General features: G+C 33.4%; 1 protein-coding gene across 1 annotated transcript; it reads left to right on the forward strand.

Annotated features, from left to right (window-relative positions):
- The first annotated feature begins 19,078 nt into the window (after positions 1 to 19,078).
- LOC112033249 (protein trichome birefringence-like 38) lies at positions 19,079 to 25,329 on the forward strand. The gene is given in 6 exon segments (XM_024066020.2): positions 19,079 to 19,603; positions 21,447 to 21,618; positions 23,632 to 23,719; positions 23,722 to 23,806; positions 23,914 to 24,072; positions 24,850 to 25,329. Coding segments are annotated over 6 exon segments (1,095 nt in total). The 5' UTR covers positions 19,079 to 19,304; the 3' UTR covers positions 25,142 to 25,329.

Genomic DNA, 25,329 nt, shown 5'->3' on the forward strand with positions numbered 1-25,329 from the left:
AAAAAAAACATTTTTTTTTTTTTTTTGTGAGGGAAACTATGCAAAGAATGGAAGAGAGAATGACGAATTATAGCAAAATGTTGTGAATAGAAAAAGACAAAATAATGGAAGATAAAGGGAAAGATGAAGAGTGTTATTAAAGTAGAAGGTAGTGAGGAGATGAAAAGGTAAAGGGGGGGAGAAAGTGTAAATATTAAAAAAATGAGTAAATGCTAAAAAATTATAGAAAAATTATAAAGAAATAAGATAATGATGTGGATACTGATGTGACTCAATAGAAGCGTAACAATAATAATTGCTACACTTCAGCTTTTAGATATATATATATATATATATATAGATATAAATATAGATATGTCATGTGTTTAATTTTTTTTTCCTTCTTTTAATACTTTGGGTTGCCTTAGAAAAGGAAAAAAAAAAAAAAAAAACACTTAGGAAATAGTATTTAATGAAGCATCAACAATAGGAAAGAGGAATTTTAGAGCAAAGATAAACATGAAAAGGGAAAACAACATTTATTTCGGTTTTTGTTGCGTCTCAAATTACAAAAATATGGTAACTGATAAAGTTATTAATAGGATTGTAAAAGAATAAAGTTGCAGAAGAGGAAGCTAGAGAAGAAATTGAATCTGCAGAAAAGAATATTGGGATGTCAAATGGGTGGGTTTAGGGTGGGCATAATTGAGTTGAGTATATAAAAATTATTTACAAATTAAAACCCATTTAACTAATTGCTTCTAACCCAAACCCAACTCCACCCAACCCAGTTATTATGAGTAAACCCGAACCCACCCAATTACCCAATTATCTAAATTACCAAAATGCCCTAAAGTGTAAATGACCAAAGAACTCTAAAATCTTCAAAAATTACCAAAATACCCCTGAAACCCAAGTAAATGACCAAAATACCCCAAAAACCTAAAAATTACCAAAATACCCACCAAAACCCAAAAAATTACCAAAATACCCCTGAAACCAAGAAAATTACCAAAATACCCCTAAAACCCAAAAATGACCAAAATATCCCCAAAACCCAAAAAATGACCAAAATATCCCCTGAAATCTAAAATATGACCAAAATACCTCAGAAACCTAAAAATTATCAAAATAATCTCAAAACCTACAAAATGGCCAAAATACCCCTAGAACTCAAAAAATGACCAAAATACCACTGAAACATAAAAATTATCAAAATACCCCCAAAACCCATAAAATGACCAAAATACCCCTGAAACATAAAAAATGACCAAAATACCCTTTAAAACCTAAAAATTACCCCCAAAACCCAAAAAATAACCAAAATACCCCCGAAACCTAAAAATGACCAAAATACCCCATAAACCTAAAAAATGTCCAAAATACCTCCAAAACCTAAAAAATTACTAAAATACCTCTAAAACCTAAAAAATGGCCAAAATAACCTCAAAGCCTAAAAATTAACCAAAATAACCTTGAAAATTAAAAATGACCAAAATACCCCTGAAACCTTTAAAATGGCCAAAATAACCATGAAGCCTACAAATTGACGAAAATAACCACAAAATCTTTAAAATGGCCAAATAACCACGAAGCCTAAAAATTGACCAAAATAACCTAGAAACCTAGAAATGACCAAAATAGCCCCTAAACCTAAAAATGACCAAAATACGCCCTAAACCAAAAAAATTATCGATATACCTTCGAAACCTAAAAATTTACAGAAATACCCCCTAAAACCTAAAAAATGACCTAAATACACCTGAAACCAAAATACGACCAAAATAACCCCTAAACCTTAAAATGACCAAAGTATCCTCGAAACATAAAAAATGACCAAAATACCCTGAAACCTATAAAATGACAAAAAAGCCCCTTAAACTTGTAAGTCGATAAAAATACACCATAAACCTAAAAAATTACCCAAATCCCTCGTAAAACTAAAAAATGACCAAAATACTCCCTAAAAATAAAAAATGACCAAAATACCCCCTAAACCTAAAAAATGACTAAGATACCCCAAACCCCTATTTTGGTAATTTTAGAGGCTTTGGGTGTATTTTTTTCATCTTACAGGATTAGTTGTATGTTGGTCCTTTTAGATATTTTGAGGGGTATTTTGGTCGTTTTATAGGTTTAGAGGTATTTTGATCGTTTTAGAGGTTTCAAGGTATTTCTGGTAATTTTAGAGGTTTAATGTTGTTTGTGGCCATTTTAGAGGTTTTGGACTTATTTGGGTCATTTCAAAGGTTTAGGGGTATTTTTGTCACTTTAGAGGTTTGATTGTATTTTTGTCATTTTTTAGGTTTCAGGGATATTTTGGTCACTTTTTAGGTTTAGGGGAGTATTTTGGTCATTTTATAGTTTTAGGGGGGGTATTTTGGTCATTTTTAGGTTACAGGGTTATTTTTGTCAATTTTTAGACTTCGGGGTTATTTTGGTCATTTTTAGGTTCCAGGTTTATTTTAGTCATTTTTAGTTTTCAGGGTTATTTTCTTATGTTTTAGTGGTATTTTAGTAATTTTTTAGGTTTCTAGGTTATTTTGATCAATTTTTAGGTTTCAGGGTTATTTTGGCCATTTTTTAGGTTTCGAGGGTATTTAGTCATTTTTAGTTTTTAGGGTTATTTTAGTCAATTTTTAGGCTTCGAGGTTATTTTGGCCATATTTTAGGTTTCAGAGGTATTTTAGTAATTTTTTAGGTTTTGAAGGTATTTTGGACATTTTTTGGGTTTATGGGGTATTTTGGTCATTTTTTGTATTTCAGGGGTATTTTGGTCATTTTTTGGGTTTCAGGGGTATTTTGGTCATTATCTAGGTTTTAGGGGTATTTTGGTCATTTTTTGGGTTTCAAGGGTATTTTGGTCATTTTTTGGGTTTTTCAAGGGTATTTTGGTCATTTTTTGGGTTTTAGGGGGTATTTTGGTCATTTTTAGGTTTTAGGGGGTATTTTAGTCTTTTTTTGGGTTTCGGGGGGTATTTTGGTCATTTTTAGGTTTTGAGGGTATTTTGGTCATCTTTTGGATTTCGGGGGTATTTTGGTCATTTTTTAGGTTTAGTGGGTATTTTGGTCATTTTAATGGTTTTGGGGTTGGGTGATTTGTAGAAATGGTACTTGGATCATAATTGGGTACCCAATATTAATTAGTGTTAATTGAGTTTAATTAGGTTAATACCTATTTAACCCAACTAATAATTGGGTGAGTTTGGGTCACTTTTAAGTAGGTGGGTTTGGGTGGGCACATGGGTTTAGGTTGATTTTGCCACCCTATTATCAGCTAAAATAAATGTAGCATAGCTTGTAATTGTTTCTGTTTATAAAGCTACTTGTAGTTTTGTAAGTTTTAGTTAGCCCATGATGAACACATGACTACTTAAATGTACAGCTTTCACCGTTAGCAAGGATTAGTTGTTAGTTAGTATAAACCTCTTTGTAGCCTCAAAATATCCAAGTTAATAAGAATTTCAGTCAATCAAATCTGTTAACTTTTAAGGTTGCCAAGTTTTATATATGGTATCAAATTCGCAACCAGGTAGATTTGGCTCTCTTTTCTAAATATATATATCTATCTAGAGCATAATAGGTATCAAATTAAACAACCAGGTAGACTATCTCTCTGTGTGTGTACATATATAGATTCTAATCTCTGTCTCTCTCTTTCACTCTTCCTCAGCCAAAACAAAACATGGGTTTTGTAACTCAAAAATTGTGTTCCATCCTTGTGACCTTCTTTCTGATTTTTTTCTCATGTCTTTGTGTAGCAAACTCAGAACAATATCATAGCAGCCATTTGAAGTTGAGGAAACAATCACAAGTAACAAGTTGTAATGTTTATGAAGGGACTTGGGTGTTTGACAATTCATACCCTCTTTACAATTCTTCAGCTTGCCCTCATATCCGCAAGGAATTTGATTGCCAAAAGTATGGTCGACCAGCTGATAGTCTCTACCTCAAATATAGATGGCAGCCCAAGCAATGTGACATACCCAGGTACTGTTTCTCTCTGTAGAGGGTGTTTTAGGTTGCTTTAAATTTTCTCTACTGATTTGTAAATGACAATTGTTAATAAACCGGTCAATAATATATATTATTTTATCATTCGCCCAATAGAATGTTTCTAAAAATATTTTCCCTTACTATATTAAACTTAAAAAAGTTACTCTGTGCCTTATTAGGCATCTGAGTGCACATAACAAGTATTTATCAATCACCTAGAAATTGGCTGCGTTTTTTAATTCTTTTTTTATATATAAATATTGTTAACGTATAACTTTTGTGATACTTTTTATTATATAATTGTATTTTTGTTAAAATTTATTTTAAGTAAAATAAATTATGCCGAAGCAACACTAAATTTTGATGACTTTTAGACTGGAGGACTTTCTGGCATATATTTGTACCATGTTTTTGCAGCCTCACAGTACAATTACCTTTGTTGACCATAAAAAATTCACTCGAATCACTTTTTTATGAGGAGATATTTTTATTCGAAAATGGATTGCCTCTAGAAAACTGCCATCCTTTCGAAGTTATAGTAGCATATTCAAGAAAAGAACTCCGGTGGATGGAAAGGCATTTAGATATGAATATACGATCCTTCAAGCATAGGACATATCCAATGTTTCAGATCTTTTTGACTATTTCCTTAATTTTTCCCCTCAATTCTTATGGGTTTGTGGTTGTTTCAGATCTTCATCTTTTTTTGGAATAGGATTTTTTTAGTGTCAACTTTCCTATACTCTCTGAAATACTACTTTTTGGTATTATGATTTGTAATTGTACCTATGGATTGAGAAAAATAACAAAAAACTACAAGATCAAAAAAAAATTGTATTCAATGCATAAGATTTAAAAAAAAAAAAAAAAAAAAAGAGAGAGAGAGAGATGAGCCAATCGGCATAATAATGTTATAATTTAACTTTTTCAATATTTTGGTGCACTATTGAAGCTATTTTAGAGATTAAAAAAATAGTGGTAATTTCAATAATATTTTTTCTAACGTGTTTTTAGGTGTTGGGCGTGGTCTAAAATCCAAATCAAACTAAAAATGTTTTTAGATGACTAGGAAAATGTCAAATGGTTCAAATTAAAAAGCAACACAATTCGCCTTTTTTTTTTTTTTTTTTTTTTTTTTTTTTTTTTTTGCTTACCTAGAAAGATGCATGGCAATTTTGGTACTTAAAAACCATCCGAGGGGTAATAGGAAGCTCTTGTTACCCCATCACACATACTTATATGAGTTGTGGGGTTCAAGTAGTAACACACTCTATTGTTACTTAAGTAGTACCCGAGTCTTACACATTGCCATCAAAGATGTGGGTCAATAAGTTCACACCAAAAACCTCTTTTAAATTCAGCCAAAAAAAAAAAAAAAGTGGGAAAATCCATACTTAAAAGAGCCTAAATTACTACCAAAAGCTGGCTTTGGCAATTAACGTTCGAAACTTGAAATAGACTTTTGGGAAAAAAAAAGCACTTATATCAATGGGAAAGCTAGGATTTGATTTCTAGATGGACAAAAATTACAAGGTGTACACACGTAACACATGCGAGTACTTGATATCAATTTGAAGAATAAAAATCTATGTAAACACTACAGGGATTAATCAAAGAAATCCGCAAAAATAAATCACATATTCGCTATATGTCAAGGATTGTTTACACGTGAATAAATTTTTTTGTTTTGTGTTTAAAATTTATAAAGTTATTTACCTAAAAACAAAGGCACATTACTGCCTCATGTTGACTCCACGGCCAAAAAATAAGACCCAGGGCTATGGCTTTAATCGAGAGATACCAATAGCCTTGTAGTTTAGTGGTATTTGACTGATCTTTTTGTTAAGAACAGAGATTCAAATCCCACCGGCCCACATATAAAACATAAAAACTAGGAGATAGAGAAAGAGTCAAAATATCAACCACTCGAAAAATGAAAAGTTCTTAAACCTGGTGCCTCCACGAACATTAACAATCTATCTATTCTATATAGCAGATGAAATAGAAATTGACCATATGGTCCATATCCTCAAGTCCCAATTAGCCAGTTTTTTAACTTTATTTTGGTATAGTCACATATTTTCTCCAAAAAATAAATGCAAATAAGCTGTCAAACGCACTTTTTGATTGGTAAATTTCAAACAGAAAAACTCCAAATCAATCCATGTATGAAATTAATGCATGTAGGAAATCACTAGACTCATTTACTTGTTTTCTTTGCCTCCTGGACTTTAAAGTCAGTCTAGAGACAAACATGTGAGGAAGTAAACGAATATTTCGGTTTATTCAAATCGTTTTAAGAACATTTGTAGCACTAGATCAAAAAATATATTTATCTTTTTGGCAGGACAACGATGATAAGGCAAGAATTATCAAAGTACTAGGAAAACATTCTTCTAGTTCCAGATAAAAGAATGGCTGCGCTAGCAGCCAGCTGTAGGAAGTACAGGAAGAGCAAAAAAAGTCATGGTCGCTTTGAGCATAAGAAAGATGATGAGGAGGAAAGAAAAAACATGAACGACAAAGATTTTGTTCAAGTGTTTGAACAAATTCAAAATCTAACTGGATTTTTAGTTATGGAGATTTCAATCTATGTGAATTGTGATGCTTTCGAACTTATAATGTGAGTCTCCAGAAAAATATTTGGGAAAAGGAAAAATCTATTCAGCTAGATTATCCCATCAAAAAACCAGTTGAACCATTGGTTGTTTACTACGGAGTAGCTCAAATGATAATTTTGAATTAGCTAGTATGTGTATGTCGGAAACCTCTATACCACACCCCCTTTCCCCAAAAACAAACAAACAACAATAACTACTACCTTCATGATAAACTAATTCCTCAGTGTTACTGTGCTGTTAGTTGCCTGCAGGTTAAGTCCTCCCCTCAAAGTGCTAAGAAATTCGCGCATGATTCTGCATATGTATCAATATCATTCCATCAACAGAGTGAAAGATACAAAGATATAAATCAGCAGAACAAATTAAAACAATTGAAAGAATTTAAGTCACTGTTTTTCTTTCTTCTAATAATGTGAAGAAATCGCATGTCTAATTAAAAAATTTTTGATAGGAAAAAAAAAATAGAACTGAATAGTAGAAAAAAAAAAGATGAGAGAAGTGATGACTACCACTGAGTTTTGTGACATGTTGCACAATTTCTGTTTTCAAATAAGGTCCGAATTTTGAGCCAAACTTTATTCTTTGTCTCAATTGGTTCTGCACAGGAAGTCAAATATCAATGAATTTCTCCAAAAATTATAACCCTCAAAAGCACAAAGAAGAGGAGAGGATTTTGTATAAAAAATTAGAATTAACATCTACATATATTTTACCTATTGCATACTGCAGGTAACACTCCACACCTAAGTATGGAATATGAGCAATCTTAGGCCAATCTTCACCGGTCTGTCTCTGACATCTTTGTCGTAAAAGAGGACAATTAGCAATTGTAAGGCATTGTAAAGTGGAGAGATGGCGAATCCCTTGAGGCAATGATCTCAAATTAGGGCACGGCTAATTTCAAGCTTTTGTAGATATGAGGTTGCCTATCCACTCAGGTAAAGCCACCAAATTAGGACAATTTTCAATGTTAAGATATTGTAAAGAGGTGAGATGGCGCATTCCATCAGGCAATGTTGTCAAATTGGGGTATTCGTCAATTTTAAACCTTTGTAGTAATGTGAGATTACCTATCCACTCTGGTAAAGCAATCAAATTAGGACAATTTTCAATCTCCAAATTTGTAAAGAGGTGAGATAACAAATCTCTTGAGGCAATGATGTCAAATTGGGCCATTTGCTAATGTTAAGCTCTTGAAGTGATTTAAGGTTACCTATCCACTCTGGTAAAGCTGCCAAATTAGGACAATCACGAATTTGGAGTTTTTGAAGAGTGGTAATATGTTGAAGTCCATTTGGTAGAGACAGCAGTTTTGGAAGTCCAGTAAAATAGAGTGAACTAAGGCTCCTAAGGCCTTGCCATTGCATACCATCATCTTCATCATTTAGCAAAACAAGCTCGTTACAATCCAAATTTTCATATCTTGAAGCGAGTGAGATGTTGAATGCCTCCACCATGGAAGACCAAGTCCATTACAGTTGAAAATGGAAAGTCCCGAAGTGAAACAAGATTTCGTAGCCATGCATCTGGAAGTGATTCTAAATCATTAACCCATTCTAACTGCAAAGTCTCTAATTCAGAAAAGAGAAAGCAATATGAGGAGGTTGAGAAATGCCGTTGATGGGTTTGTGTTACTACCATATCCATTGTTTGTTGCAATACTTTGGAGCTAACTTCAGTCAATGTCAACCCTTCTTTGAGATACGGAAATAGTGGCATGCAAGTCAGGTTCGGGCAAAAACTAATTCCAACTCCGAAAGATGAGGAAATGATGGTATTAACAAATGCTCTGGTTGAGTGTTATCATCTATCCTCCACCATCCTTTCACATTGGGCAATCCCATAATGTGAGAGTAATTAAGGATGGGAAAAATAATGTTTTCGAGGAAGACAACGATGAAGTAAAGGATAGACTAATAGTGTCTTCTGATACGCATTCAAGCTCTCTCATATCTACAAGTTTGAGAGACTTGAGAAAAGGGAGTTGATATAACGGTGGGAGGTGATGGCATTTTGTGAGTATGCCAAAATTCCAAATTGACAAGATTAGTGAGCGAAGAGATCCAACTTGGAAGTGTCACACCCCATATAAGACCATAACTCCAATGCTTTAAGATTTGGATGTGGTTGGAGCCATTTCAGTGCAATTTCATCACAATATGTGCTTTCTCCATTCCGTAATTGATCCCACCGTAAAATCAATTGTTGAAGATGTTGTTTCTCCTTCATATTTGCAGCTTGACATTCCAGCATGTCCTCTTTTCCATGTCCTAGATATCCAATCCATAAGCGTCCTCCCAAATTGCTCAACTCCTTCAATTCACTTAGCCCACAACTAGACCTGGCTCCAGAACCTACCTTACTCACAACAAACTGTGGTAGTATCTCAAGAGAAGTTAATTGTCCTAGTCCATGGGACATATGAGTCAATTTTAAACAATTAGTAACATCTAGATGCCCAGATTGATCAAATATTTAGTGTCCATGGGTAATTCCCTAAGAGATCCACAATTATTGAGTTTCAGGGTTTGCAAATTCTGTAGCCTAGTAATGGAATTAGGGAGAATTTTAATATCACGATTTTCAGATACATCAAGATATCTTAAATGTTTCAACTCTCCAATTGAACTTGGCAATGCACATAGTCGTAAATTGCTTAAATCCAAGGTGCGCAAATACTTAAGATTTGAAACAAGTACATTTTTAAATTACCCAAATTTCCCCCAACACTAGATGCAAGAACTGTTCGCGTCTTCCTTCCATTAAGCTTGGTGATTGGATCCATAAGATTAAATGATAGATGACGAACTTTTTCACCAATGTTTTCCCCACTTGAATTTAATACTACACTTTCCATCCCAGATACCAAAGTTGCAAGATCATGCATGAGATTATGCATTTTGCACGATATAATATTGCCATGTTCATCTTTTCCTATATCTGGAAAAATGATCTCCAAAGTAACACCATAAAGTACTCTCTACCAACATCCTCCACACGTTGCTTTGGATCTAATAATTTAATAAAACCTTGCGCTGCCAAAGATCAATTAGCATCTTTACTTGAATCTGTAATCTTTGGGAAATAAACTACAATAAGCAAAGCATTGCTTTAAGTATGGGGGTAGATGATCATAACTCAACTTAAGTGTTGATGAGATATCATTTTCTTCTTGACCTATTTTTGAGAGTTCATAATTTTAAAAGACAACCACTCATTTTCCGAAGTCTTGGATCGTAGTAAGCTTGCTATTGTTCTTATAACAAGAGGTACCCCAGCACAATTATGCATAATCTCCTCTCCTAGGCTTACAAGGGCTTGGTTCTCTGGTTCTTGGCCTTTTCAAATGCTATTTTTACAAATAAACTCCAAGCCTTTTTTTTAGTCAGGCCTTTTAGAGGATAACATGAAGTTGTGCTTATTATCATTGCTACCTTTTCAGAGCGTGTAGTTACTATTATCCTACTTCCCCTTGCACCAACCATTAACAAATTTTTCAAGAGAAACCATTTATTATTATCCTCATTCCAAACATCATCCAAGAAAAGCAAATATTTTTTCCATTAAGTTTTTCTCGAAGTTGTGTTTGCAAGATTTCAAGGCTTTCTTTAAGCTTCTCATCAATCAAATGTTCTAAAATTGCTTTAACAATTTGTTTTACATCAAAGTTACTAGAGACACAAATCCAAAGTTTCAACTCAAAAGTTTTATTAACAATCTTATCATTGTAAATGAGTTGAGCTAGTGGTCTTCCTAACCCAGCCATTCCAACTATCGAAATAATTGAAACATTTTCTACAACATTATTATCCAAAAGACATTCCACAATTGCATTTTTGTCATCTTCTCTCCAACAACTTCTTCTTCTGCACAAAAGAATAAGTTTCTCTTTCCCTATTAATCATTTGAGGCTCAATGGGGCTTTCCATAAAGTGAACTTGTCCTATCATCTGCAATGCCATTTAATTTCTCCCAATGGCCTGATTTTATGACCCATCTTAGGACTAAAAAAAAGCTGGTTTGAACTTGAGTAGAAAATACATACCTCCTTTGTCATCACATCTCCATCCATCACTTTGTGCGCAAAACTTCAGTGGAGAAGTCATCTAACAAGTCATCTGCATCATGAATGACATCTTTGAGCTTTCTAAGCCAGTCTTTGATCTCATGGTTATGAGAACTCCGCTTTTCTGCATCTAGAATCACAGCTTGGATGGTGGAAACCGTATTCGTTAGATTTTCAAGCTCAGCTTTGACACCCAAGGACAACTGAATCTCTTGGAGAGTTAAAGATGTCAGCACTCCAAGGACTCTGCCTGCAAGTTCGAATAAAACTCCTTCAGCCATTTCTTTTTTCTTTTTTCCGGAATACTAGATGGATTTGTTTGTGGAATACTGAAAATGATGACTGATGAGAGGTAGGCGCACTGTTACAATGGTTACAATCGTTCTAAAAATATGAGGACGTCGTGAACCAATGCTGCTAGCTAGATATCAGTCATTGACTTACTGGCTAAAAATTTTCAAAAGATTTTANCAATTACAAATCATAATACCAAAAAAAAAAAAAAATTTGTATTAAGTACCTTGAAGTACAATGACTACAAAGTATTCCATCCTTTTACATCTATATTCTATATATATTTAAAAGCTGAAGCGTAGCATATATTATTACTACGCTCCAGTTGAGCCACATCAGTGTCCACATTATTATTCTTTTTTTAAAAAATAATTTTTTAACATTTACTCATTTTTTTTAATATTTACAATTTCTCCAATCTTTCTCCTTCCCTTACCTTTTCATCTCCCCACTACCCTTTACTTTAATATCACTCTTCATCTTTCCCTTCATCTTCCCTTATTTTATCTCTTCTTATTCACACCCTTTTACTATAAGTTTGTTATTCTCTCTTCCATTATTTGTATAGCTTTCTCTCACAAAAAAAGGTTATTTCTCTCTCTCTCTCAATTTTTTGGTTGATTTTATTTATTTTTCTTGAATCTCTATGTGTTGTGTTGTTTAAACATATGAAAATTGTTGTTTAAACAACACAACCAAACAACCCCTTTGTCTTCTATCATCTATACTGCAATGTTCTGTTTTAGTGTTTCGATTCAAGTTATTGAGCCATGTTTCAATCTTTGAAACTAAATTTTATCTAATTCTCTCTTACTGGACCAACTCTTTTTTAGATCATAGAGCGAAGCCAAGAGGTGCGTGTAGAAAGAGGCTTTTGTCCTTTGTAATGAGTAGTGTTGAGAAAGGTAATACATAATTTAGAGTTTTCTTTTCAAACCCTACTTTCATTTGATTGTTTTTCTATAATATGAATTTGATTGTTTATGATTTAGCTTCATCAAATGCAATTTTATTTTTCCTCAGAATTTGAGACTATAGAGGCGATGAAATTGTCAATGTTATATAATTTGGTGGAATGGGTTGTTAGATCTAGTGCAAGGGTTGGATCAAATTGAGAGAGCCACTAAAGCCTAAATGTTATGGTTTGTGCCATTGCCTTTATTATTGTTAGTTTTTATTTACTTATTATGGTTTCTGCCCTTGAAAAACATATTGAACAATTTGGTGGGTTAAACCCCTTTGCCTCTTCATCTCTCTTTGTCCCTTCTTTATCACTATTATTATCTTTGGTACCGGCAAAGCTATAAGTAGAGAGAAAAATAAACATACTGATAAAAATTTGAGGGCCGCAACCACCATCAGACCACCAGTAAAGTTTTTTATTCCACTTTTATAAAATTGGCCTCTTCAGTATTGTGGTTAGATTGGTTTTTATTTAGGAATTTGAATTAGTGCGTAGGCCTTCATTTGGGAAGAACTGACTGTTGAAACCTATATTTTTCTCCCTAAAAATAATCTTTGTGTATTAGATTATATAAATACCTACATGTTATCTTCAAAGTTCAGACCCATAATTGATATTTTGATCAACTTTACCATCCCCTTTGGGGAAGTAGCTACTTATGCACATAGATATTAGTATATGTGTTTGACTAAATGCTCAAGTTAAAATCTGGTCAGGCAACATAATTATGCACGTAGAGAATTAGTTTGGCTGTCTATTTGGCTGCAACACTTGTATGTTGATATCTATTTTTGATGTCTTTGTTTTAGACTAGGTTGAGAAGTCTACAAACAAAGACTCTGTTTTGTAATTTTTATCCCTTTACAAGATTTTATTTTTATTTATTATTATTATGGTGGAATGCTTGAAATAAATAATGAAAACCAATAAGTTTTGATAGTTCTTCATGCATGAGAAGAGAAGAGAGGCCAACCCTTCACCCTAAAAGTGTTTGACAAAATGCTTGAGCCAAACTGGAAAAAATGGGCTTAGGTTTGGAGGCATGGCTTATAAAGATAGTGTTGACATTAAGCAATATCAACCATGTTTTGTAATGTATCATCTTTAAAGGATGCCAACAATATTGATCTTATGGGAAAAGTTACATAAAATATTGAGAAAAAAATGTTTTATATTACAATCTACTAAAAATGGTTTTTAAATATTTAAACCTTTCTATTTTTTATATCATTGATGTGTTTTACAGCTACCACATATACATGTGGTAACTTAAGTTTTAATATTCTTAAGTTGTTTCGACCACAAAAACAAAAAAAAAAAAAAAAAGTATTTATTTTAGTTTTCAACACAATAAAATAATATAAATATCACAATAAAATAAGATATTTACTACAATAAAATAATATATTTACTACACACAATCATCACAGCCACATGCACACAATCGGGCAGGGAATAAATTTTTTATTTATTTATTTATTTATTTTTTTTAGCTTTAAGCTACAGGGCACATCCATAGATAGAGGTGCACTGTAGCAATGAAGCTAAGAAAATAGGTTTAGCTCCACAGTTGTATGCTTATTTTTGTGTTTTGGTGAAGCTAAAATAGCTATATAGCTTTTTAGCTCCACTGCTACAAGTGCTTTTACAATATTAGAGTATCCACAGCAGTGGAGCTATATTTTAAGTTATTTGGCACCACAAAAGTTATTTTATCTATTTTACTTACTCACATGCTACAGTAGTGGATCTATTTTATCTTTTAACATAATAAAATAATATAAATATCACAATAAAATAATATATCTCCCACAATAAAATAAGAAAAATCCACAACCACCACAAAACAAACCCATAACAACCCGAAAATCCAGCAACCCAATTGCTGCACACCCGGATGAACTCCCCGACCGAATACCTATCAAAGTCAGGAAGGCATGATATCAGCCGTACCCGTGTATCCCTAACCTTTAAATAATAGTTCGTACTCTTATTCCCACATAAACTGTACATGTGGTTTATATCATGATGGTTTAATTGCAAGCTGAATGTATGGTTCAACCTACTAATGCAACTAATTACCTGGTAAAAATTGGGGGGAAGTTGGTTGGGGTACAGCCTGTAATACCTAAATGTATCGAGTAAGAGAGGGTCCATGGAAAACCTAACCCCACCTTCTAAAATCATCATTAAGGGAAAGAAAGCTGTTTGTCCCCTTCTGTGGAGCTTGAATTCGCTCTCATGGCAATACGCTACCTCCACATCATCAGGAATATCAAAGTTTTTCCTAAATGTGGCTAAAGACACCGCATTGTTCAGAAGAAAAGCATAGCCCATCTTCAAGTCTAAAATTGAAGAAAGAAGCTGAAGTAAAAGGAAGAGGTAGGGAACTTACTTTAGTCTCTAGGGAAGAATGGGGGCTCTGGACTGACAAGTAAGCGCACAGATGAATGCTTGGTAGAGAGAAAATTCAAAAAGTGGAGTGTGAAAAAAAATGAAATGGTTTGTAACAGGCTATTTATAGAGGCCTGAAAGGGAAGAACGGCGTCCAATCAACCATAATGGGGCTCAGTTAGCGAGGTAACTTTACGTATGCTGATGCCAACTGACATGCGCGTCTTGTCGGTTCGTGAACCGTTAGGCAATGATGACGGTTGAGCAAAACGGCTCGAAGCAGCATGCCTTTTGAGGGCGCATTAATGGGTTTTTGAAACTGCCCAAACTTCCGCCTGTTAACCTTCTTTAAACGAAAATGCCTACTGGGTTCCTTGATTCCTCCCGTTAGCTGGGCCTGAATTAAGGGGGGCTAATGTACGGCACCAGGGTGCCCAGACCCATTTGGGCCTTAAGCTCTGGCCTAACAGCATGGCCTATGGCCCCAATCTCTTTCTACCTAAAATCACAGTCCAAACCCACACAAACTCCAGGCCCAAGTTTCATCACTTGATTCTTGCTCGGCAAACCTTCTTCAAGCAATGAAGAAAGAATGACGTTCAAACACACCATCCCTTGCATACCTGGCAGTGCCTTAGGGAATGTCGCTGTCGAGCATATCTACAGGAGTGGAGATCAGTTCCAAGGCCACTCTCACAGCATTCCACTCCCACCTAACCACCCACTTATGATTAATGATATTTGACCTCCCATTGCACTAACCATGAAAGTAATCATAGTCTCTCCACTAGTTTAGAGCTATAAATATGAGAAGTTGGAAGAAGAAGGGAGGCTGTTGAAAGGTTCACAAGAAATAGAGAATAGAGAGAAAAGTGTAACTGAGAGAGAGAGAGAGAGAGNAAAAAAAAAAAAAAAAAGTTTGTCAACAAAGAGGAGTTCATGTAAAGTTTTTTGCAAAATGAAATACCTATTCTGTAAGGCCATTAAACTTGATAATTTGCAAATGGTGGAACCACTCACAACAATATTTGCATTAGGGCTGTTTAGCAACCCGGCTGATCCGGCCCACCCGTTCGACCCGAAGACCCACGGACAGATTCAAATGTCCATATAGGTCGGGTGCGGGTCAATTAATTTTGAAATTCTTTTTATCGAGTCGGTTTTGGGTCCCTTGACTTCTAACCTGTGTAAACCGACCCGCTTGACCCAAAATTTTTAAAAAGAAAAACACGATGATGGCCTGATGGTCTATTGAGTTTCAGAAAAATTTCTTTCACTTTCTCTCATCTCTGACTCCCACTTTCTCTAATCTATCACTCAAACCCTAACCTAGCCTCCTTGCTACCGCCATCACTAAGGTGGGCCTTGTCGCCGCCCCTAACCCTAGCATCCTTGCCGACGTTGCCTAGTCTGTCGGCGCTAATTCAAGTTCCACAAGCCTATTGCTGACATTGCCCCTTCATCATTGCACTCCGTCCTTGGTTTGAGGCTCAAACTCCACTAGCCTCTCTGATCAACTTGAAATCTCCCTCTTGATACTCTGATCTGTGCATTTTGATTGTGGGTCAATAAAAAGGTTCTATTTTTCTTAGAAAAATTTGTGCTGATCTTGTGATGGATGTGTTGGTTGGTGGTGAGGGAGGAGTGGTGGTGGTGCTGTTGGTTTAATCTCTCTTTTTTTGTTTTAGTCATAGATTTGGGCTTTTTGGTTTGGATTTTAATTTCTTTGTTCTGGGTTTTTTTTAAAAACATTGTTTAGGTTTGATTTTATTTTATTCTCATAGATCTAGGTTTTTGGTTTGGATTTTAAGAAGATTGTTTTAGGAGTTTTTTTTTTTTTTTTTTTTTTTATATTGTTTTTTTTTTTAGAAGATTTTTTTTGGGTTTTGAAATGTTGTGCTTGAGACTCGAAATCACCGAGGCTCCGACCTACTTAATTGATGACTTGCTCCGTCGGGCTCGACCCAAAAGTCCGGTCAGCAGCGGGTCTATTTTCCGTTCACTCGATTCAATCGGGTTGGGTGCGGGTTAGACCTAAAACCCGATCCGACTCAACCCGTTGACAGCCCTAATTTGCCATAGTTATATAACTATAGCTAAAGCAATCAAGCCATAGTTTTAGCCTTCAAAAACACATATTATCAAATGGTTAAACGTTCATCTTGGGTAGTTTTAACTTTTCATATAATTTGCCTTCACATATTCATCTATTTTAATTTAGATTTTTGTATAAAAAAATTAATTTAGATATTTATAAGTAAAAATGAAATAATGATTCATGAAGAATAAATATATATTATATATATTTTAGGGATAAAACCCAATATTATATATTGGGCCTTAGGCCTTGGCCGAGGACGTTGGTTGGTCAAGGACGAGTAAATAGTAGTGAGGGTGTTAAGCTTAGAGTCCCATGAGTATGTTGTGAATGGAGAGGTTGGGGAAGTTGGTCCGAGGAGTAGTATCTCCTCAGATAAACGAGGCACAGATCAAATGTATATCCTATCGTTCAAAGTGACCTCCCAAGAAGCTTCACTGATAGGGACGTGCATTATGAACGTACTGGAAGGATGGAGTTAGGAAATTTAAGGAAAAGCTATTAAGAGAGAGAGAGAGAGAGAGAGAGAGAGAGAGAGAGAGAGAGAGAGAGAGAGAGAGAGAGAGAGAGAGCTTCATTGAGCCTCTGTGCCGAGAACAATCTATAGTAGGAAATCCTAAACCCACATTACAAATAAGTTGTGAGCCCAAGTGAGGTTAGGCCCAAAAGCCTCATCTTCTAGCGCGCATAGTTATTATGTGAAATGTTATATAATTCTACAACAGTTTCTCTTTCTTCATACACAACAATCTCCATCCACTCTTTTTCTTCATCCTCAGGATAAGTAAAAAAAAAAAAAAAACTAAATGCAAAATGAATAATGTCAGTGTAAATTTACACAATTACTCTAACAAATTTGTAAATTTACATAATTATATACTGATTGATGTGAGTCCTTTTTAGGAAAAACTACATAAGTTTTACACATTTTTTCTATTATACGCCCATTGATGTGATTGTTCTAAGAGTGTGTAGGCCGAGTGGCCGAGATGGTTACGTGGGTGACAATTCTTTTTTCTAGTCAACCAACATCTTCAATCGTGCCAAAACGTATGAAAAGTTGGAAAATGTTTTACAGCATAACAAAAAAATATTTAAAAAAAAAAAAAAAACCCCGTAGTAATCATAATTAAATTAAGGAGGCAGTTAATCAGGCACTTTCACCTAGTAAAATAATAGTAATAATAATAACAAAAAAGAACTTTGGATTCTGGGACAGAACCAGGATTTGAACTTAGGGGGGGGCGAAAGCATGAACCAAAAAAATTTCAAGTGACATGGTTTATTAAAAAAAAAAAAAAAAATCATGGTAGACAAAATAATTGCACTTTATTACCATAAATATTTAAGTCAAGAAAGAAATAATATGAACCAAAAAAGTTCAAAGTTACAATATGATATTCAAACCTTTTTGGAGAAGAATAAAAAAAGAAGAGGACTTTGGATCTCCAAATTTTGAATAATTAGAATTAATATGTTGATTTTATCACATTGACCAACTCACCAATATGATAAACTCATACTTTTTGATGCAACTAAAAATCACACTAATGAAGTTTTCAAAACTTTGTTTGAGGATTTTAAAAAATTGGGATATTAATAGTAAGAGTTGGCAATGCTACATCATCAATATTGGCTTCTAAAAGAATTTTGCATTTTATCTTTTGAAAAAAATTTAAATATTGTAATTGATTTTCCCATAATTTATAAATCAATTAAAAAGTTATATAAATTATTGTCACCCCCGTAAGGTAATTTTTTTTTTCTATAAGATTTTTTTGGTTATGAGTTATTGAATTATGAGATTAATGATTTGTGGATTTTTTGTTGTATTGTATTTGGACTGTGGAAGGACCATGGGTACAAAGAAAGGGTTAAGCGATTAGTTTCTTTTGGGCTATTTGGACTAATCTAAAAATTTGGAGAGGGCCAATTATAAACTCTAAAATAAAATAGCTAAAAAAATTTCTCTAAAAAAAAAAAAAAAGCTAATTTGAGGGCCACCCCCACCCCCCCTAAATGGGTCCGTCCCTGTTTGGATTATGTTATATCAGGTTGTGCAAGAAGAATGTGGCCAAATAATTTTGCACCTTCCATGCACCTCAATCATTAACGGCCAATTTGTCCAATTTGTTTGTTTATATCCATGAAGACACAGTTTACTCTTTTCACATTCCCATCTTTATTTCTTTCTTTCTTTATTTATTTTTTATTATTATTATTTTTTAATCTAATCATTTCATTCTCTCTCTCTCTCTCTCTCTCTCTCAGTGACAGATATAACAAAGGCTACAAGAATTTGTTTTGTGTTTCTATTGTGAGGTGTAAGTCATTAGTCATGTGTTGCATGTGAAGAGCACCTAAAGTCTAAAACATCAAATCACCCCAGATCTATTACTTGGCTTATTATGCACCTTGTTTCACTGATTAATATATATATATATCATGTGTTTAACTTTTTTTTTTCCCCTCTTTTAATTCTTTGGTTACCTTAAAAGGAAAAAAAGAAAAAAGATATGTAGAAAGATAGTAATTAGCGGAATATAAAATGAAATATCTACCAAAAAAAAAAAAAGACACGTAAAAAGATAGTAATTGAAGCAAGATAAAATGAAGCATCTATAACAGGAAAGAGGAATTTTACAACAAAGATAAACGTGAAGAGAACAAACAACATTTACTTCTGTTTTTATTGCGTCTTAATTAAATTACAAACATATGGTAACTGGTAATTTTCCAAATAAGTTATTAATAGGTTGCCTAGTTTTATATATGGTTTCAAACTCACAAGCAGATGGATTTACTCTCTTTCTCTGTGTGTATATATAGATTCTAATCTCTGTCTCTGTCTCTGTCTGTGTCTTTCACTCTGTACCTCAGCCAAAACTAAACATGGGTTTTGTAACTCAGAGATTGTGTTCCATCCTTGCGACCTTCTTGGTGATTTTTTCATGTCTCTGTGTAGCAAACTCAGAACAATATCATAGCAACCATGTGAAGTCGAGGAAACAATTACAAGAAAAAAGTTGTAATGTTTATGAAGGGACTTGGGTGTTTGACAATTCATACCCTCTATATGACTCTACAGCTTGCCCTCATATCCGCAAGGAATTTGATTGCCAAAAGTATGGTCGACCTGACAGTCTCTACCTCAAATATAGATGGCAGCCCAAGGAATGTGACATACCCAGGTACTCTTTTTCTCTCTCTGTGCAGTGTGTGTGTGTGTGTTAGGTTGCTTAAATTTTTCTCTGCTTATTTGTCAATGGCTTATTGGAGTAGTGAGGGGCTGTTTGGGAGTGTAACTAGAATAACCGTCTTCAGTGTTTAAACAACATTAAACGTATTTTCATATATATTTTTACCCTACACGTATTTTCAAAATATATAACCAATATTACTATAACAACGTTATCAACGGAAGAAATGAGTTCAAATCCTGGCTTTGTTTTTAATGGGACATGGGGAAAAGGAATTTAGGATTTTAAGGAAAAAGCCTGTACTATATTAACTTTAAAAAGTTACTCTGTGCCCTATTAGGCATGTGATTGGCTGCACATACCAAGTATTTATCAATCTTATAGGAATTGGCTGCTTTTTAAAAATTTGTTTTTCTTTTTCTTTTTTCTCTTAAATATTATTAATTGCGATACTTTTTCATTATATAATTGTATTTTTGTTTAATTTATTTTTTAAGTAAAATAAATTATACTGAACCAACACTAAATTTTGATGACTCTTAGACTTTAGACTGGAGGACTTTCTGGCATATATTTGTACCATTTTTTTGCAGCCTCACGGGGCAGTTGCCTTTGTTGACCTTTAAAAGTTCACTCGAATCACTTTTTTATGAGGAGATATGTTTTTTATTCGAAAATGATTGCCTCTAGAAAACTGCCATTCTTTCATGGTTGTACCATATCCATGAAAGGAACTCCAAGTGGATGGAATTGAAACACATGGAAAGGCATTTATTGAGATAGAATTTTTTTTTTTTAATGTTAACTTTCCTATACTCTCTTAAATACTGTTTAATTTAGCTAAAAATTAGGGGTTTTTAAATTACTAATTTTACATGTTTAGCCTTATAATTTAATTTAAGTCTTAGAAATTGATAAATTTGAAAGTATTTTGGGCATTTAAAATGAGATTCCAAATAAGGGAAGTCTCTTAAGGTAATTATTGAGTATTTTCAGAGTACCATAAATACGTACTCCCTCTCACATAACTGTATGTTCCACTAGTTAAATTTATGATGAGACTCACAATTCATGTGAGGAGGGAATCTACATTTATGGTACTCCTAAAGTATTCAATAATTTTCTATTAAATATTAATATAGGTATATATAGTGACTAGCATTTGAGGTAAGATTTGACATACAAGACAATAGGAAGGAACAAAAAAGCAATCTATGGCCGACACATATCTTCCATCCTGCTCAGTTTCAAAGATAGAATGTGATCCTCAAATATTTCTATCATACAATGAAGAAAATCCTAAATTACCCCTAACATGTACTAAATATTAATTAATAAATAAATTAGAAGGACGACTAATAAGGACAAGAAAAAAAAAAATAAAGTGAAGAAATAAAATAAAAAGTCCTTAAAACAGTATAGGATTTGAATCTATGAAATTATTTTGAACAAACTTTTACACAACGAAGACATTATTACTTTGTAAATCTTCTTTTTTATATGAAAACCCAATGAAAGGACACACATGGCTAATTAGCCTTGAAAATATTTATCTGTGCTTGTAGAAAAAATTAATTAGCTTTCCTAACATCTAAGACATCATCATCGTCTTTTTCTTCTACTTCTTCTTCTCCTCTGTTTTTGTTTTTACCTAGGCTTTGTAAGACAAACATCCTAAGCACGTAATTTAGTTTGTCTCATAAATTCGTTGCCAAAAAAACAGTTGAATTAGTTTCTTACTTTTCGTTTTTTGTTTTTTTGTTTTTTGGATTTATGCTTGTTGTTAAGTGTTACTAATAATAGAACCATGTTTCCTACTGGGAAAACATTGCAGATTTGATGGTCAAGATTTTTTACAGAGATTAAAGGGGAAGAAAATTATGTTTGTAGGGGACTCCATTAGTGTCAACCAGAGGGAATCACTAGTATGTTTGCTTCATGCTGCTGTGCCTGATTCCAAAATCATAGAGGAGAGCAATCCCCTGTATTCTAATACAACATTCGAGGTAAATGAACTAGCTAGAACAAGTAATTTTCATTAGCTTTTCTTATTCTCATGAAGTTAATAATTAGGTTTAATATATTATTTGATTGTTGGTATCACCCAAGGTTAAGACTAGCATGGTAAAAATGTTTCAACTAGCATACTAATAATGTTTCAATAAAAAGGTTGAAATCAATACAAAAAAACTCCTACTTCTATGAAATCTGAAAGTGAGAGGTATGATTGGTAGGTTGTTTAATCCCTCACTTTTTCAAAGAGATTGACTAGTACTAGGGACGGAGCTATTGCTGGACGTGGGGGAAGGGGCAATGGACCCCCTAGATTTTTTTTTTTTTTTTTTTAAATTTTAGTATATATGTAGTATATTATTTTTCACAATTTGTTTCAATAAAATTGCACTTTGCCCCTCTCAACAATATTATTGATATTTTTAAAAGCTATAAAAAAAATAATAGCCCAACTACACCCCAAAACACACAAGTGAAAAAATAAAAATCAAAGCCGATTCTAACTAGGAATAGGAGAACACCCAATAGCAAGACACAAATATAAAAGGGAAAAAGAAGGGGATTTCTAAGCCACTCAAAAAAAAAAAAATTAAAGAAAATAAAATCTAACATAAGGTAGAACACAAAAGACAAGCAGAATAGCAGAAGTAGAGGTTGACTAGCACACCATGCCTAACACCACCGGCCACCACCAGTCCACCGCAGCACTGCCCAAACTTGGCAATTTTTTTAGATGAGAATATTGTATCCCTCTCATATCTGAATCTCTAATGCTTGTTTGATTAACTTAGATTGTGATTTGCGAAGAAAATTTAAAGAGAGGCATAGATGAGAGATAGAAGAGAGTCAAGAGACTAGGGGTCCGTATGGTAAAAGATTTTTAGTAACGTTGTCTAAGTTTTGTGAAAATACTTGTGACTGAAAAAGTGTATAGAAATACATGTTATGGTGTTTAAACAAAAGTTTTCGTTGTTTAAACTCCGTTACCAAACAAGGCCTAGAAGATACTAGAGAGAAAGAGTGAAAAAGAAGGAGTGAAAGAGAGAGATAAACTTCTAAGTCTCTGTCTTATCTTTCTCTTTCTTTCTTTAATAACAATATATATATATATATATATATTATGAATAGAAAAGCTTTCCAGTGACTCCAATCCACTATTTTGATAATCAAAATGTGTTTTCAGTTTTCATAACTCATTACTCAAAAATCAAAGAATTGAGTGATGAAAACAAAAATTGGAAACAAATCCAAATAGAGTTTTTTTTTTTTTTTTTGGTGAGACCCACATATTTTGAGTTATGAGTGATGAAAACAGAGTTATGAGTTATGGAAACAGCAAATCCAAATAGCCCCTAAACATGCAACATCTAATGCCCAACAATTCAACATGTCAACACCTATTCACCTAATGCCTAGCATTTCAACTTCAACACGTCAACACCTAATCCTAATGCCCAGCAGTCCAACAATTCAATATGTCAACCCCAATATGTAGTGCTTTTCTTTTGTCTATTAGCGTTTTTGTAATTGTATATTAGTTTAGTATCTTTTAAAAAATTAAAGAGATGTTTTTTTTGGTAAATAATTAAAGAGATTATTTGCAACTTTAAAAGTTATTAGTTAATTGTTGAGTGCTTGTGTGCATAGTACTTGTTTGTTGTGTATAATGATTGCATTGTAATATCTTAAAAACAATAATTTTGTGTATTTTTCTTTGTTGAAGGTTTATTAAATAAATGTTTATTTGGAGTTTCAATTTTTTTTTTTTTTTTGGTATATACTTTCCCCCCCCCCCCCCCCAAAACTCCAACTCCAAGTCTCCGTCCATGACTAGTACAATCAAATATATAAAATAAAACCTGTTATTGATTTCCAATCCATAAGTAGTAAGAAATGATTAGAAATTTTAAGTTAGGTACTTGAATGCATTAGTGTATATAATAAATTGAAAGTTTTCCATTGATTTTGAGCAATATAATGCCTAAGAATTGGACTGAACTGTACAGGACTATGGAGTTTCAATTCTACTATTTTTAACTCACTACTTAGTGGACATCGAAGAAGAACAAATTGGTCGAGTGTTAAAGCTCGATTCTCTGAAAATGGCAACATATGGAAAGATATGGATGTTCTGGTTTTCAACACTTGGCTTTGGTGGTACCGTAGTGGACCTGCACAACCGTATGAGCTTTATAAAATCATGCATTTTTGTATCAATTTTATGAGAATAACAATAAGCAGGATGTGAGTTTAAAATATGCTTGTGATTGCCTTATTATTGATCGTAGATGGGATTATATTGAAGATGGTGGCAAGGTTCTCAAGGACATGGATCGTATGGATGCTTTTCGCAAGGCTTTGACAACTTGGGGCAGGTGGGTTGATACAGATGTGGATCCAGGAAAAACTAAAGTCTTTTTTCAAGGAATTAGTCCACAACATTACAAGTAAGTTACTTCCCTTTCTCCAAAGGACAAAGCTTGGTCATAAACTAGTTTGTAGACAATTGCTATAAACTCTATTAATAAGTTAACGCAGTTACATATATTGAAAATTTAATTATTTAATTGCATGTTTTTTATGTTCTTAACATATATGTTAAATTTCATTCAAATTATATGTTATATTTACTATTCAATCATAAACTTATTTGTTATGTATATTTAAGACTACAAAAACTTAAAATTTAAACATTTGATTGATGACATAACTTTTAATCTTTGATTTTCATGAAATTTTGCAAATAGAGAATATAATATGGAAATGCAATCTAATAGTAGATTTGTCAAAATCCATATCCAATTAAAAAAAAAAAAAGTTGGCTTGAAAGTTTAGGTAAGTTCTATTTCGGTCCTTTAATCTAAAAGTTGTGATTTGGTTCCTAAAATTTCAAAACGGGAACAATTTCATCTCTTTGTTCATAGGATCAGTTTGATATTGGTTCTTGAAATATGTTGTTCGTTCAATTTTGGTGTCTTGGTTTTCTTGATTTGGTCCCTCAAAAATGGGGTGCTTCTATATACCATAAGCCACATAAATAGAAAAATAAACAGAGCGACCATATTATTCTATTTTCAAAATTTTGAGGACTAAAAAAAATATTTTATATTTGAAGGATCAAAATTGGACCTACACCAAACTTTATGATTAATCCAATTTTGAAAACTGACATTGCATTAGCAAATCATAGTTTGATGACTGTTTGTTTCTTGTGTAAAAATTAGTGGCACTGATTGGAATGAGCCAGGAGTGACAAACTGTGCAAAGGAGACAACACCAATAAACGGGTCAACTTACCCAACTGGTTTGCCAACAGCAGAATATGTAGTGAAAGATGTCTTAAGTACAATAGAGAAACCTGTTCAGTTGTTTGACATAACCACTCTCTCGCAACTAAGAAAAGATGCACATCCTAGCTCTTATAATGCATTCAAGGGCATGGATTGCACCCATTGGTGTGTTGCAGGGCTTCTAGACACCTGGAATCAACTTTTATATGTAGCTCTCACTAATTGAAAGATTGTTAGATCTAGAAAAATAATGAAAAAGTGTAGCCATGTTAGCTGAAATGTCAAGTATTCTCCAATAAAAGGATATGTTTGTAGTTGAATCATGTAGAAACATGTCTACGACTCTACATGGTATCATTATTAATTTGAAAAAAAAAATCACAATGCTATATTGCAAGTTACCTATTGACATGA

Source organism: Quercus suber, unplaced genomic scaffold (assembly GCF_002906115.3).
Source record: "Quercus suber isolate HL8 unplaced genomic scaffold, Cork oak 2.0 scaffold_48, whole genome shotgun sequence".
Lineage (NCBI taxonomy): Eukaryota > Viridiplantae > Streptophyta > Magnoliopsida > Fagales > Fagaceae > Quercus > Quercus suber.